The following is a 13,089-nucleotide window of genomic DNA, read 5'->3' on the forward strand; positions in this document are numbered from 1 at the left end:
GAGAGAGAGAGAGAGAGAGAGAGAGAGAGAGAGAGAGAGAACAGACACAGAGAGGAGCCTGAGAGAAAATCGGTCTCTGGCTGGCTGAGGAAAAACTGCAGGGAGAGGGGAAGTCGGAGGGAGGAAAAAGCGCGCGCAAGAAGAAGAGAGGAGGGAGAAGGGAAGAGAAAGAAGCGCGAGCGAGAAAGAGACAGAGAAACAAAGACAAAGAGACAGAGCCTAACAGGGAAAGTTGGGAAGAAGCTGGAGGGGTGCAGGGGAGAGGAAGAAGCTCCAAAAAAACTAACAGACTGGAGGGGAGAAGCAGGGAAAAGAAGAAGGAACAGAAAACGGGTGGGGGGGGGGGGGGGGGGGGGGGGGGGGGGGGGTTACTACTCTGCTTGGGGGGGTTTCGCTCCAGTCTTTCCACCCCTTTCCACGGCTGACCCGCCAGTCTGCACATGCGCACCAGACACACAAGGGGGGAGCAAGAGCGCTGGATGACGACAGAGTATAGTCCCTTCCACTTCACCCAGCTCATCTGCGCAGGCGCAAAAGGCGAGCAAGCCCTGTGGACACTGGGAACAGGCGGGGTTGTCTCCCACGAACCTTCCCGTGATTACGAACACACGAGCGCACTGGACTGACTAAGAGCAAGAGATACAGAGAGAACAGGCTTCACCCGGCTCCTCGGTACACACAGGAAGCAGGCGAGTATTGGAATCTGGGGGTTATTGGAGTCCTGCCTGTCTTCCTAAAAGCGCGCGCACGTATGCGCAAAAACGCGCACGAGCTCGCGCACGGCTTGTCTCGCGAGACTTGACTCGCGCCTGGATCCGGCTGTTTGTGTTTGCTCCCAGACCCCCTTTGCCGCGTTCCTGCCTCCCTCCCCCGCCTCGCGCTCTCCAGTGCTGCAGCCCCGCATTGCATCACCATGGGCTTCCTAAAACTGATCGAAATCGAGAATTTCAAGTCATACAAGGGTAAGCAGATAATCGGGCCCTTTCAGAGGTTCACAGCCATTATCGGGCCTAACGGCTCAGGGAAGTCAAATCTTATGGACGCCATCAGTTTCGTGCTGGGCGAAAAGACTAGCAATTTGCGTGTTAAAACTTTGCGGGATCTGATCCACGGGGCTCCCGTGGGCAAGCCAGCTGCCAATCGTGCAGCCGTGAGCATGGTGTATTCTGAGGATAGTGGGGAGGACCGCACTTTTGCCCGGATAATTGTGGGGGGCTCCTCGGAGTACAAAATCAATAACAAGGTGGTCCAGCTGCTTGAATACAGCCAAGAGCTGGAGAAACTGGGCATCCTCATCAAAGCCCGGAACTTCCTAGTGTTCCAGGGTGCTGTGGAGTCTATTGCCATGAAGAACCCCAAGGAGAGGACAGCTTTGTTTGAGGAGATCAGCCGCTCGGGGGAGCTGGCGCAGGAATATGATAAGCGGAAGAAGGAGATGGTAAAGGCTGAGGAAGATACCCAGTTCAATTACCACCGCAAGAAGAATATTGCAGCTGAGCGCAAAGAAGCCAAGCAGGAGAAAGAGGAGGCTGACCGCTACCAGAGGCTGAAAGATGAAGTCGTTCGTGCCCAGGTGCAGCTGCAGCTGTTCAAACTGTATCACAACGAGATGGAGATTGAAAAACTAAATAAGGAACTCACTTCCAAGAACAAGGAGATTGATAAGGAAAAGAAGCGCATGGACAAGGTGGAAGAAGAGCTCAAGGACAAGAAGAAAGAGCTGGGCAAAATGATGCGTGAGCAGCAGCAGATTGAGAAGGAGATAAAGGAGAAAGACTCTGAGCTTAATCAGAAGCGGCCCCAGTACATCAAGGCCAAGGAGAATACTTCACACAAAATTAAGAAGCTGGAGGCTGCCAAAAAATCTCTGCAGAATGCCCAGAAACAGTACAAGAAACGAAAGGGAGATATGGATGAATTAGAAAAGGAAATGGTGTCAGTGGAGAAGGCAAGGCAAGAGTTTGAAGACCGCATGGAGGAAGAGAGTCAGAGCCAGGGGCGGGACCTGACTCTGGAGGAGAACCAAGTGAAAAAGTACCACAGGCTGAAGGAGGAGGCAAGCAAAAGAGCAGCCACTCTGGCCCAGGAGCTAGAGAAGTTCAACCGGGACCAGAAGGCTGACCAGGACCGGCTGGACTTAGAGGAGCGGAAGAAAGTTGAGACAGAAGCCAAAATCAAACAGAAGCTCCGGGAAATTGAAGAGAATCAGAAGCGAATTGAGAAGCTGGAAGAATACATCACCACCAGCAAGCAGTCTCTGGAGGAACAGAAAAAACTAGAGGGGGAACTAACTGAGGAAGTTAAGCTTGCTAAACAGCGTATTGATGAAATCAATAAAGAGCTGAATCAGGTGATGGAGCAGCTTGGTGATGCCCGCATAGACCGACAGGAAAGCAGTCGGCAGCAACGCAAGGCAGAGATCATGGAAAGCATCAAACGCCTCTATCCTGGTTCTGTGTATGGCCGTCTCATTGATCTGTGCCAGCCAACACAGAAGAAATACCAGATTGCTGTGACTAAGGTGCTGGGCAAGAATATGGATGCCATCATTGTGGACTCTGAGAAGACTGGCCGGGACTGTATCCAGTATATCAAGGAACAGCGTGGGGAGCCTGAGACTTTCTTACCACTTGACTACCTAGAAGTGAAACCTACAGATGAGAAGCTGCGGGAACTGAAGGGGGCCAAGCTGGTGATTGATGTGATTCGCTATGAACCACCACACATCAAGAAGGCCCTCCAGTATGCCTGTGGCAATGCTCTAGTATGTGACAATGTTGAGGACGCCCGGCGCATTGCCTTTGGTGGCCACCAGCGACACAAGACAGTGGCACTGGATGGGACACTTTTCCAGAAGTCTGGTGTCATCTCTGGGGGAGCAAGTGACCTCAAAGCTAAGGCCCGTCGCTGGGATGAGAAAGCAGTTGACAAACTGAAGGAGAAGAAAGAACGCCTGACAGAGGAGCTGAAGGAACAGATGAAGGCCAAACGGAAGGAGGCTGAGCTGAGGCAGGTGCAGTCCCAGGCTCATGGCTTGCAGATGAGGCTCAAGTACTCCCAGAGTGACCTGGAACAAACAAAGACCCGGCACCTTGCACTCAATCTACAGGAAAAGTCCAAGCTGGAAAGTGAGCTGGCTAACTTTGGGCCACGTATCAACGACATCAAGAGGATCATTCAGGGCCGGGAACGAGAGATGAAAGACCTGAAGGAGAAGATGAACCAGGTAGAGGATGAGGTGTTTGAGGAGTTCTGCCGAGAGATTGGAGTTCGGAATATTCGCGAATTTGAGGAAGAGAAAGTGAAGCGGCAGAATGAAATAGCCAAGAAACGGCTTGAGTTTGAGAACCAGAAAACTCGCCTGGGTATCCAGCTTGATTTTGAGAAGAACCAGCTGAAAGAGGACCAGGACAAAGTTCACATGTGGGAGCAGACAGTGAAGAAGGATGAGAATGAAATTGAAAAGCTCAAAAAGGAAGAGCAGAGACACATGAAGATAATTGATGAAACTATGGCCCAGCTGCAGGACCTCAAAAACCAGCATCTGGCAAAGAAATCTGAGGTGAATGACAAGAACCATGAGATGGAAGAGATCCGTAAAAAGTTGGGTGGGGCCAACAAAGAAATGACCCACCTGCAAAAAGAGGTAACTGCTATAGAGACAAAGTTGGAGCAGAAGCGAAGTGACCGTCACAACCTGTTGCAGGCTTGCAAGATGCAGGACATTAAGCTACCCCTGGCCAAGGGCACCATGGATGACATCAGCCAAGAAGAAGGGAGCTCCCAGGGGGAGGAGTCTGGGAGTGGCTCACAACGAACATCCAACATCTATGCCCGGGAGGCCCTCATTGAAATTGACTATAGTGACCTCTGTGAGGACCTAAAAGATGCTCAGGCTGAAGAAGAAATTAAGCAGGAAATGAACACACTGCAGCAGAAGCTGACTGAGCAGCAAAGTGTGCTGCAGCGCATCGCAGCTCCCAACATGAAGGCTATGGAGAAACTGGAGAGTGTGCGTGACAAGTTCCAGGAGACATCGGATGAGTTTGAGGCAGCTCGCAAGCGGGCCAAGAAAGCTAAACATGCCTTCGAGCAGATTAAAAAGGAACGCTTTGACCGCTTCAATGCCTGCTTTGAGTCTGTGGCCACTAACATCGATGAGATCTACAAAGCCCTGTCCCGCAATAGCAGTGCTCAGGCCTTCTTAGGGCCCGAGAACCCAGAGGAGCCATACTTGGATGGGATTAATTACAACTGCGTAGCCCCTGGCAAGCGATTCCGGCCCATGGACAACCTGTCTGGTGGGGAAAAGACTGTAGCAGCCCTTGCTTTGCTCTTTGCCATCCACAGCTACAAACCAGCCCCCTTCTTTGTCCTAGATGAGATTGATGCAGCATTAGATAACACCAACATCGGCAAGGTTGCCAACTACATAAAAGAACAGTCAACTTGCAACTTTCAAGCCATTGTCATTTCACTGAAGGAAGAATTTTATACCAAGGCTGAGAGTCTGATTGGTGTCTATCCTGAACAAGGGGACTGTGTTATCAGTAAGGTACTGACATTTGACCTTACCAAATACCCAGATGCCAACCCCAACCCCAATGAGCAGTAGTGCAGCCTAGGGAAGGGGGTGGGACCTCAGAGCTGTAGGCCAGGGTTAGTTGCCTTAACTGTCAGATTTGGTAGAGAATCATGTTGCAGGCCTACAAGATGCAGGGCATCTGCACTATTATAGAGAATCATGATCTTTATGCCATTTAAGCAAGCATAAAGCAATATGTAAAAGGCAGCAGGGTGCATCTCTGCACTGGGGTGGGGGCGGGGGGAAGGTGAGCCTGATTACTTCTTCCCAGTCCCAATCCCCATGGCCTCTTTAAGAATTATGTTGGAAATCTTTCTTTTAGAATAGGGGTTCTTAATCTGGTGTCTGTGAACTTGTGTTTTGTTTTTTAAATATTTTGATAAATGTATTTCAATATAATTGGCTTTGTTTGTATTTTATTTCTATGTGTTTTATGCTTTTATAAACATAATGTGGGAAGGGGTCTACAGGCTTTACCAGCCTGCCAAAGGGGTCCTTAATACAAAGAAGGTTTGGATCCCCTGTTTTCAAAAGGAGGGGAAATTTCCAGTGCTTCCTGGACCTGTGCCTGTTGGCAGTGTTTATAGGTCCTCCTAAATTTGCCAGGTTTAATTTGAGTATATACCTGCCTTCAGAAGATAAATTTCATCACTATCATATAAAAGACCCTTTGTTATTCTTACTACTGATTCTTTCAAATCTTTGTTGTTCAATGTCTGTATCTTATTTAGGTTTGCATGGAATATAATTACTTAAAGTTATATTCTACAGAAAATTATCCCAGACAACTCATTTTCCCAAAAAAAAACCATTCTTGTCACTAAGAGATGAACTAAAACCCAGAGGCCAGAACTAAAATAATATGTTATCAGTAGAATTAAAAGCTTCATTACTCTAATAAGAAGGCCTTGGTTGTTGGTGATGAAAAGCAATGTGGTATAATAAAAGGAGCACTGAAATATACGTGCTAGATTTTCTCATAGGCAAAATGGGGATAATAGTATAAGATGACACAAAATTTCTCAGTGCAGTTTTAAACTATTCAAGCTCAAAACTTTACTAAGACTTTTGGGCTTCTCTATATATATTCATACATTGTAATCATTGCTGTTGACCATATAAAATAGAAATTTGTAAATAGTTAAAAACACAATAATTATTATGAGTTGCTTAAAGAGTAGAATATTACACGAACATAAGTAATCATGTGAATCACAGGTTTGATAGTCTACCATTGCTTCTTTTCCATCCCTAGTGATTTTCATTACTCCTTAATAAATGTCACAGGCCTAGATACTGCAAAAGAGTAGAGTTTCATATATTTCTTTTCAATTGTACAGAAAAAAGTAGCCTTGAAAAAGCTACCTTACTTCAATGTCAGCTGCAAATACAAACAACGGAAAGACTAATAAAAAACATTTAGTTGTGTTTACTCCTAACTCAGCAGCAAATTTAAATTTATGGGGATAAGTTTTGCTCAGATAAATACAGGAAGAAAACATTGCACTTTAGGAAGATAAAAAAGATAAGCAGTGGCTATGGAAAACAATGCAATATAAGCAGTTCAGGATTTGGTATAGGAGGACTAGAATTAAAATCTACTACTACTTAATATGTATATAATATTTGGCAATTTCCTTAACCGCTCTGGGTCTAAGTTTCCTCAGTTGTAAGAGGAGGGGTTTGAACTATGTGACATTAGGGGTCCTTTCCACTTCTAAATATATAAGCATAAGAAAAGGTTTAGAAATTAGAGAAACCCAAAATTCATGAATATGTCATAAAATAATAGAACTCCAGTAAGATTTTTTTAGACACAGAAGTTCTATTCAAAGTAAGTAGAAAATGCACAAAATACCAGGGAGTCAATCTGCTAGATACTCCCCAGATCTGAAGGTAAATTACAAACACTCTGAAAAAATAAAGAGTGACAAATAATAAAATTCATTTGGAAGAACAAAAGATGTAGAATTCAAAAGAAATGGAAAAGTAGAAATGAAGGCTGAGTAGAACCTCCTTAACTTAATAAAGTAGGTCTGTGAAACAGACTATATAAAGAAGAATGAGAAATAATCTAACCAAATAACCCAATAATGAATAAATCTGAGACCATAAATTACTTGAGAAATAACTGCCTATTTGACAAGAACTTCTGGGAAAATTGGAAGGCAGTTTTGCAGAAATTAGTTTTAGGCTAACACCTTGCAGAATAGGTCAAAAATGTTACACAAACTTTAATATAAAAGGACATCCAGTAACAAAAAGAAGATAATGAAATAAAATATTCCTCACAGTTGATGGTTAAAGGGAATATACTTAAATAATGTATACAGGTCACTCTAAAAGATACATTTTCATTTATATTACATTTCATTTTATTTACATTAATCTGAAAAATGTTTGTATGACCCAGCTAGCAGAAGTGAGGAAGCATTGATTAGGAAAAAGATTTTTATATATCAGATACCTCTTTTTTTTGGAGGGGGGGAGGCAAGGCAATTGGGGTTAAGTGACTTGCCCAAGGTCACACACTAATTGTTGTCAAGTGTCTAAGGCTATATTTGAAGTCAGGTCCTCCTGACTCCAAGGCCAGTGCTTTATTCACTTCACCTAGCTACTTATGGCATATGATAACCAACATATGTTGTGAATTGTCAAATGGATAACTGGTGGTCAAAGCATATGAAAAATATTTCAGATGAGGAACTACTATGTACATACTATTAACCATGTGAAAAATTGGTCTAATTCCCTAATAAGATAAATGCAAATCAAATAGCATTTACCTTATATCCAGTAAATTGGCAAAGATAAGAAATAGGGAACTAGCACATGTAGGTAGAGCTAATGGAGATGTGAACTGATCCAACCATTTTGGAAAGTAATTTATTATTATACTAAAAAAAATTGACTAAAGTATCCATACCCCTTGACCCAGAGATCATATTGTTTGGCATATGCCAAGGAGGTCAAAAAAGAAAGATTTCATATAACAAAGACCTAGAAGCAAAATAGAACATAATGAGTTGTTACTATTCAATAACATGCAGGATATCAAGAATTGGGAGAAATGTGAATGTTTATATGAACTGATATGGAATGAAATAAAATAGAAGCGGGGGGAGATGTACAAAAAAGCTATGATATAAATGAAAAAAAAAGACTAAAAATACTCTCAAGAAACAAAATAGTGCTGCAGAGTTTTATAAAAAGCAAATCTGACCTTAGAAAGATCTGAGAAAATTTACTTCCCAGGCTTCTTTGCAGAGGTGTGGGATGACAAGTTGCAAAACTGTGTTTGCTATCAGACAAAAATTGATATGCTGGGTGCTTTTGTTGGTTGGATTTTTCCCTCTTTAATACTGTGAGGGAAGGTTCCATGGTTGGAAAGGAGTAAGGGATATATTAGGAAATGAAGGTGGTATAAAAAAAATTTTTTTACCAATAAAGTGATTTTTTTAAGAAGATAAAGGGAAGGTAAAGTTTTTTTTTTTTTTGCTTTTTGGAAGGCAGTAGGGATTAAATGACTTGCCCAAGGTCACACAGCTAGTTTTTGTGTTAACTGTCTGAGGCTAGGTTTGAACTCAGGTCCTCCTGACTCTAGGGCTGATGCTCTATTCACTGCACCACCTAGCCACCCCAAAGATTTTTTTTTTAATTTGAAGCATTTGTATATAATTGCCTAATTTTACTGAACAGATAGGTATCTTTTTTTATTAGTCACAATTGCCCTCCCAAAAAAAAAGTCTAGAAAAATCAGTATCCTATATTTCCATTAGTGTAGATCCAGAAGTTTCCATCTCCAGCCACAAAATTCTTGACTCTAGCCCAAACCTAATTAAAATGTAATTGGTAAATGTCCAACAAAATACATAAAAATACAACAACCTAGGTAATAGTAATTTGTTTTTCTGAGTCAGTATTCTGCCTGCAAGTTTGATATTGCTACCACAGGTATAGATTTTTTTCCCCCCAGATGCAGATCACAATCCCCATTATATCTCAAGAGACTCTAGTTACTGTGAATAAAAATTTTATCATCTACAAACTATCTGGCAATGGACATGATATTGTAAACTTTAATTTGATCAGAATAAAGAATGATTTGGTTGTTTTATTTAATTAGTTATTCTACTAGGAAGGAAAGATGAACCAAAAAGTAGCAGAATTTCAGATAGACTTATAAAAAGGACACAGGACAAAAACATTTTTAAAATATTTGTTGTTAATTCACTTGGTTCTTTACTGTGAAATTCTAAAGGCTTTATAATGTAATCCTTATTTAGCAGATGTGTTTTATCATTTTTGTTAATAGCAATTATATTTACAATAAAAAAAATTTTAAAGCAGCATCATCTCTATTTTTGTAAAAAGTAAATTTAGTATACAAGATGTGTAAAAAATATTCAGTCATTTGAGTTACTCAGTTCATTACACTCCAGGGTAAAAATACATTTTCTCTTAACTTCATTAGATTCTGCATTTATGATCATAGGATTTTGTGATTTTATTTAATATTTATAAGAGATCTCTAGGTAAGTGTTTTGGTACCGATCATTTTTCTTCATACAGTAACAGTAGTGAACTATCAGTTACACTAGTGGAAAGGAGGCAGAAATCTTAAACCTCCCCACTTCCATACCTCCCCATTTCTGTCAAAGCTTATCTCCCATTTGTCCAGTGTCTCAGGCTCATAGTCTCAGCATTATCCTTGACTCCTCATACTCCCTCAATCCAAATACCAATCAATTGCCAAATCTTCTACTCTCTACTTTTGACAACATTTCTCACATTCAGTACATTTTCCATATTTATACTATACCTATCTCCTTCATTCAAGGCCTTTACTATATTTCCCTGAGATTATTGGCAGTAGCTTCCTAATTTATTTCACCGTGTTTCTTACCACTCCTGTGTATCCTACACCCTGCTACCACCCTACCTTTCCAGCTTCATTTGACCTTATCTCTATCCCCGGCCCCATACACTTTAGGTCAGCCAAACAGCCTTTCTATTTCTTCATTTAGAATATCCTGTCTCTTGCCTCTGTTTTTGGCCTGGCCATCCTCTATTCCTGGAATATACTCTTTCCTCACCTTCACTTTTGACTCCTCTTCGGCTAAGATCTGGGTCAAACCACCATCTCCTTTCCAAATCCTCACAGCTTCTGTCCTTCCTCTCCCAGGCTACTTTGTGTTTACTTTGTAAATTTACCTTATAATTACTTTGTGTATACACTTAACTTTTGATACTGTATATATTTTCTATATGTACTTGTCTCCCCCATTAGAATGTGAATTCATTCAGACTGGGAATTAATTTCATTCTTATATCCCCGCACTTAATACAATGACACACAGAAAACAGTAAATACTTGTTGGTTGACTATAGGAGTCATCTAAGGTCAGAGTTGTAATGGGCTTTTTAAGATCAGCTAGTCCAAACACATCATTTTACAGAAGAAAACTATACCTAAGGCTCTTGGAATTTAAGTAAATTTACCAAAAAACCTAGAGCAGCTAGGGTGCAGGGGATAGAGCACCAGGTCTGGAGTCAGGAAGACCTGCTTTCAAATCTAGCCTCAGACATTTAGCAGCTGTGTGACCCTGGGCAAGTCACTTAACCTTGATTGCCTTAATTTCTTCATTTGTAAAATTAACTAAAGAAGGAAATGGCAAACCACTTCAGTATCTTTGCCAAGAAAACCTCAAATGGGGTCACCAAGAGTTTGTAGACGACTGAAAATTACTGAACAACAACCACCAAGGAACCTCAGAGGTCACCTGGTTCAGTCCCCTCACTTTACAAATGAGGTAACTACAGCCCAGAGGTGAGTAAATTGCATACAGAGTTACAGAGCTGAAATATGAACCTGTGTCCTTTGACTCCAAATCTGAGGTACTTTCTGCTGCATCATGCTATCATAACACTTAGGTTTAAATCCCAGATCTAACTTACTCTGACTTTGGTAACTGTGTAAGCAGTATACTTAATCTCTGGGCTGCAGTGACCTCGTTGATAAAATGAGACTGAACTAGATGGTCTGTGAGAGGTTCCTTGCAGTTCTAAATCTGTACTCTTAGTATCCCCAGTGAAGTCCAAAGTACATGAGAAACCTTCCTGTTTCCTCCATCCCACCACATGCGCCCCCACCCCACCCCTGTTCTCCTCTCTCTCTGTCTCTCACACTCACAAACGCACACACAGACATACACACCTTCACCTCTTATAAATAAATTCATGACTTGCTGGAAACAGCACCTTCTTTTAGACTAGAGCAAAGTTTTTCCTTTCAAACCTTCCATAGAACAGTTTTCCCTCTTAGCAAATCACTTTCCACTACAAAATTGTTTCTCAGCATGCATAGTTAACGGAGAAATAGATAAAAACAGAGCTACAATTAAACTGTCAATGATGTCTGAAATATCCCCTGGTAGAATTTGAGTAACTGCCAGATGTCAAACTCCAAACCAAGACTTGCTCCTGATGAATCAAATCTAATTATATGCCCTGAGATGGTTACAGATTAAAATCTTAGAAGTTTTTGCATTAAGAAGCTTTTGAATAGCACCCTCATTTCAGAGATCAGAAACCCAAGGCCTAGAAAGATCATGACCTTGTCCAAGATCCTACAGCTAATTAGTGACCAAGCCTGAGCTAAAACTTAGGCCTCCTGAGTCCATTCTGACACTCCCCATTACACCATGTTGCTCCCTTAAAATCCATTTGCTGTACTGCTGCCTCTGGTGTTCCTAGCACCAAAATGGAGTCACTTGTCAAACTTAGTTCCTTGTTTTCCCTTCACAGCTACTTGTGCAGTGAGAAGCAACCATAACAAACAACTAATTTTGTGTTTTAGGAAACAACAAGCCTGTGTTACAGTCTTGAATTCTACCACTAACGTTTTGGTTTTTATTCAGTAATCATGTATATTTAAATAGAAGAGTTTAGAAAATGTGCTTTCTTCCTCCCATCTTAGCAGAACTTGAGAATTTAGAGTGTGAAATGTTATATGTATTGGCAGACAAGGTTGTTGTGCTTTGCTCTTCTACTTTTTTTCCTCTTGAAATCCTTGTTAAAGGGGATTGCTTGCTGGGGAAAGCGGAGGAAGGATATTCTTGGAAATAAATATTATATAAAAACAAAAGGTATCAATAAAAATAAGAATTTTTTGTACAGTAAATAATATATCCTTTCCCCCCAAAGAAAATACTTAATGTTTTTCCCACATAATTTCCATACAAACATTGTTATTTCTGCTTTGAAACAGCCACTACATGGTCTGACTAGGCTTCTCTAGGCAGAACATTTTTGTCTACCACAGCAGACAAGTTAAATTAAAGGAATTGACTGGCTGCTTGCCGCTGGCGAGGGTCATGGGAGAGTAGAATTAGTCAGCACTCATTGCTTTAGTGGCTAAAGCTTAGTTTTAACCCAACACTTCTGCTTCTCCTTCCCCTTTGTCCTTATCTCTCTGTCTCCTCCTCTAGACTAAGAATGATAGGTTGTGAGTCATACAGGACATCTTCAAGGATATGTGGGAACACAAGCTCAATCTGAGGCTATAGTAGCTGCCTGGTTCTTTCCCCCATTAGACCAAAGTTGCCCAAACCCCCAAATCCAAAAGAAAAGGACAGACATCTAGTCATCCTGATAGACACATGTTAATAAGATTTGTGAGGAATACTAATCCCAAGTAGTATGTTCATTAATCGTCCCAGAGGGAGAATTTTTTAAAACAACATTCCCAAATTCTGGGAAATAAAGCATTATTTTATAAAGGTAGTGCAATGCAGTGTAATGGATGAGCACTAGGCTTAAAGTGAGGAGACTTAGGTTTGAATAGTGACTCCAACAATCTCTTGTCTTTTTTTCTCATCTGTATCTAAAGGATATTGTATCAGCCTGTGTGGATAAGCCTTCTCATCATAGCTCTTATGAACAGCTAAATAGTGTGGTGGTGGTCTGAGTCATGGAAACTTTGGTTCCAGTCCTCCCTCACTCGCTTTCTGTGTGACTCTGGGTAATTCTCTTGACCCCTCCCAGTCTTGGTTTCCTCATCTGTAAAATTCAGGTAATAATAATGACCTCACAGGGTTGTGTTGAGGATCAAATTAAATAAAGCAGAGGTGTCAGAATCGCTGTCACAAAACTCAGTACAGCCCAAACAAGATTAAAATGTATTTGGGAAATATTTAACAAAAAAATTTTTAGCAAAATAAAGACTCAATACAACATAGATAATATTAATTTATTGTTTTCTGAGTCAATATGCAGTCCATAGGGTTCCTGTTTATGTTTGAATTTGACCGAATTGATGTAAAGCACTTTGCAAAACAACACTATATAAATGCTAGCATTTATTAGCCCTGGAGTTGAGTTCTATAAGCCTGTCATAAGTTCATCATAACCATTTGTTTTCTTTTATGGAATTACAGGACACAGGAGTTAACCCTTCTATATGGCCCATAATTTCATTCTTGCTTGAACTCTTTGAACAATTT

General features: G+C 41.2%; 2 protein-coding genes across 4 annotated transcripts in view; one reads left to right on the forward strand and one right to left on the reverse strand.

The window, feature by feature from the left end:
- The window catches only part of LOC138175799 (inositol 1,4,5-trisphosphate-gated calcium channel ITPR2), a 529,022-nt gene that overhangs the window by 301,597 nt on the left and 214,336 nt on the right, over nt 1–13,089 (reverse strand). The gene's annotated exons all lie outside the window — the stretch shown is intronic.
- On the forward strand, nt 485–8,934 carry LOC138175801 (structural maintenance of chromosomes protein 1A). The gene has a single exon (XM_069106294.1). It carries the CDS (start codon nt 914–916, stop codon nt 4,613–4,615), a length of 3,702 nt encoding a protein of 1,233 aa, XP_068962395.1. The 5' UTR covers nt 485–913; the 3' UTR covers nt 4,616–8,934.

Source organism: Petaurus breviceps, unplaced genomic scaffold (genome assembly GCF_028583685.1).
Source record: "Petaurus breviceps papuanus isolate PSGF00001 unplaced genomic scaffold, PetGlider_PUasm1.0 79, whole genome shotgun sequence".
NCBI lineage: Eukaryota > Metazoa > Chordata > Mammalia > Diprotodontia > Petauridae > Petaurus > Petaurus breviceps.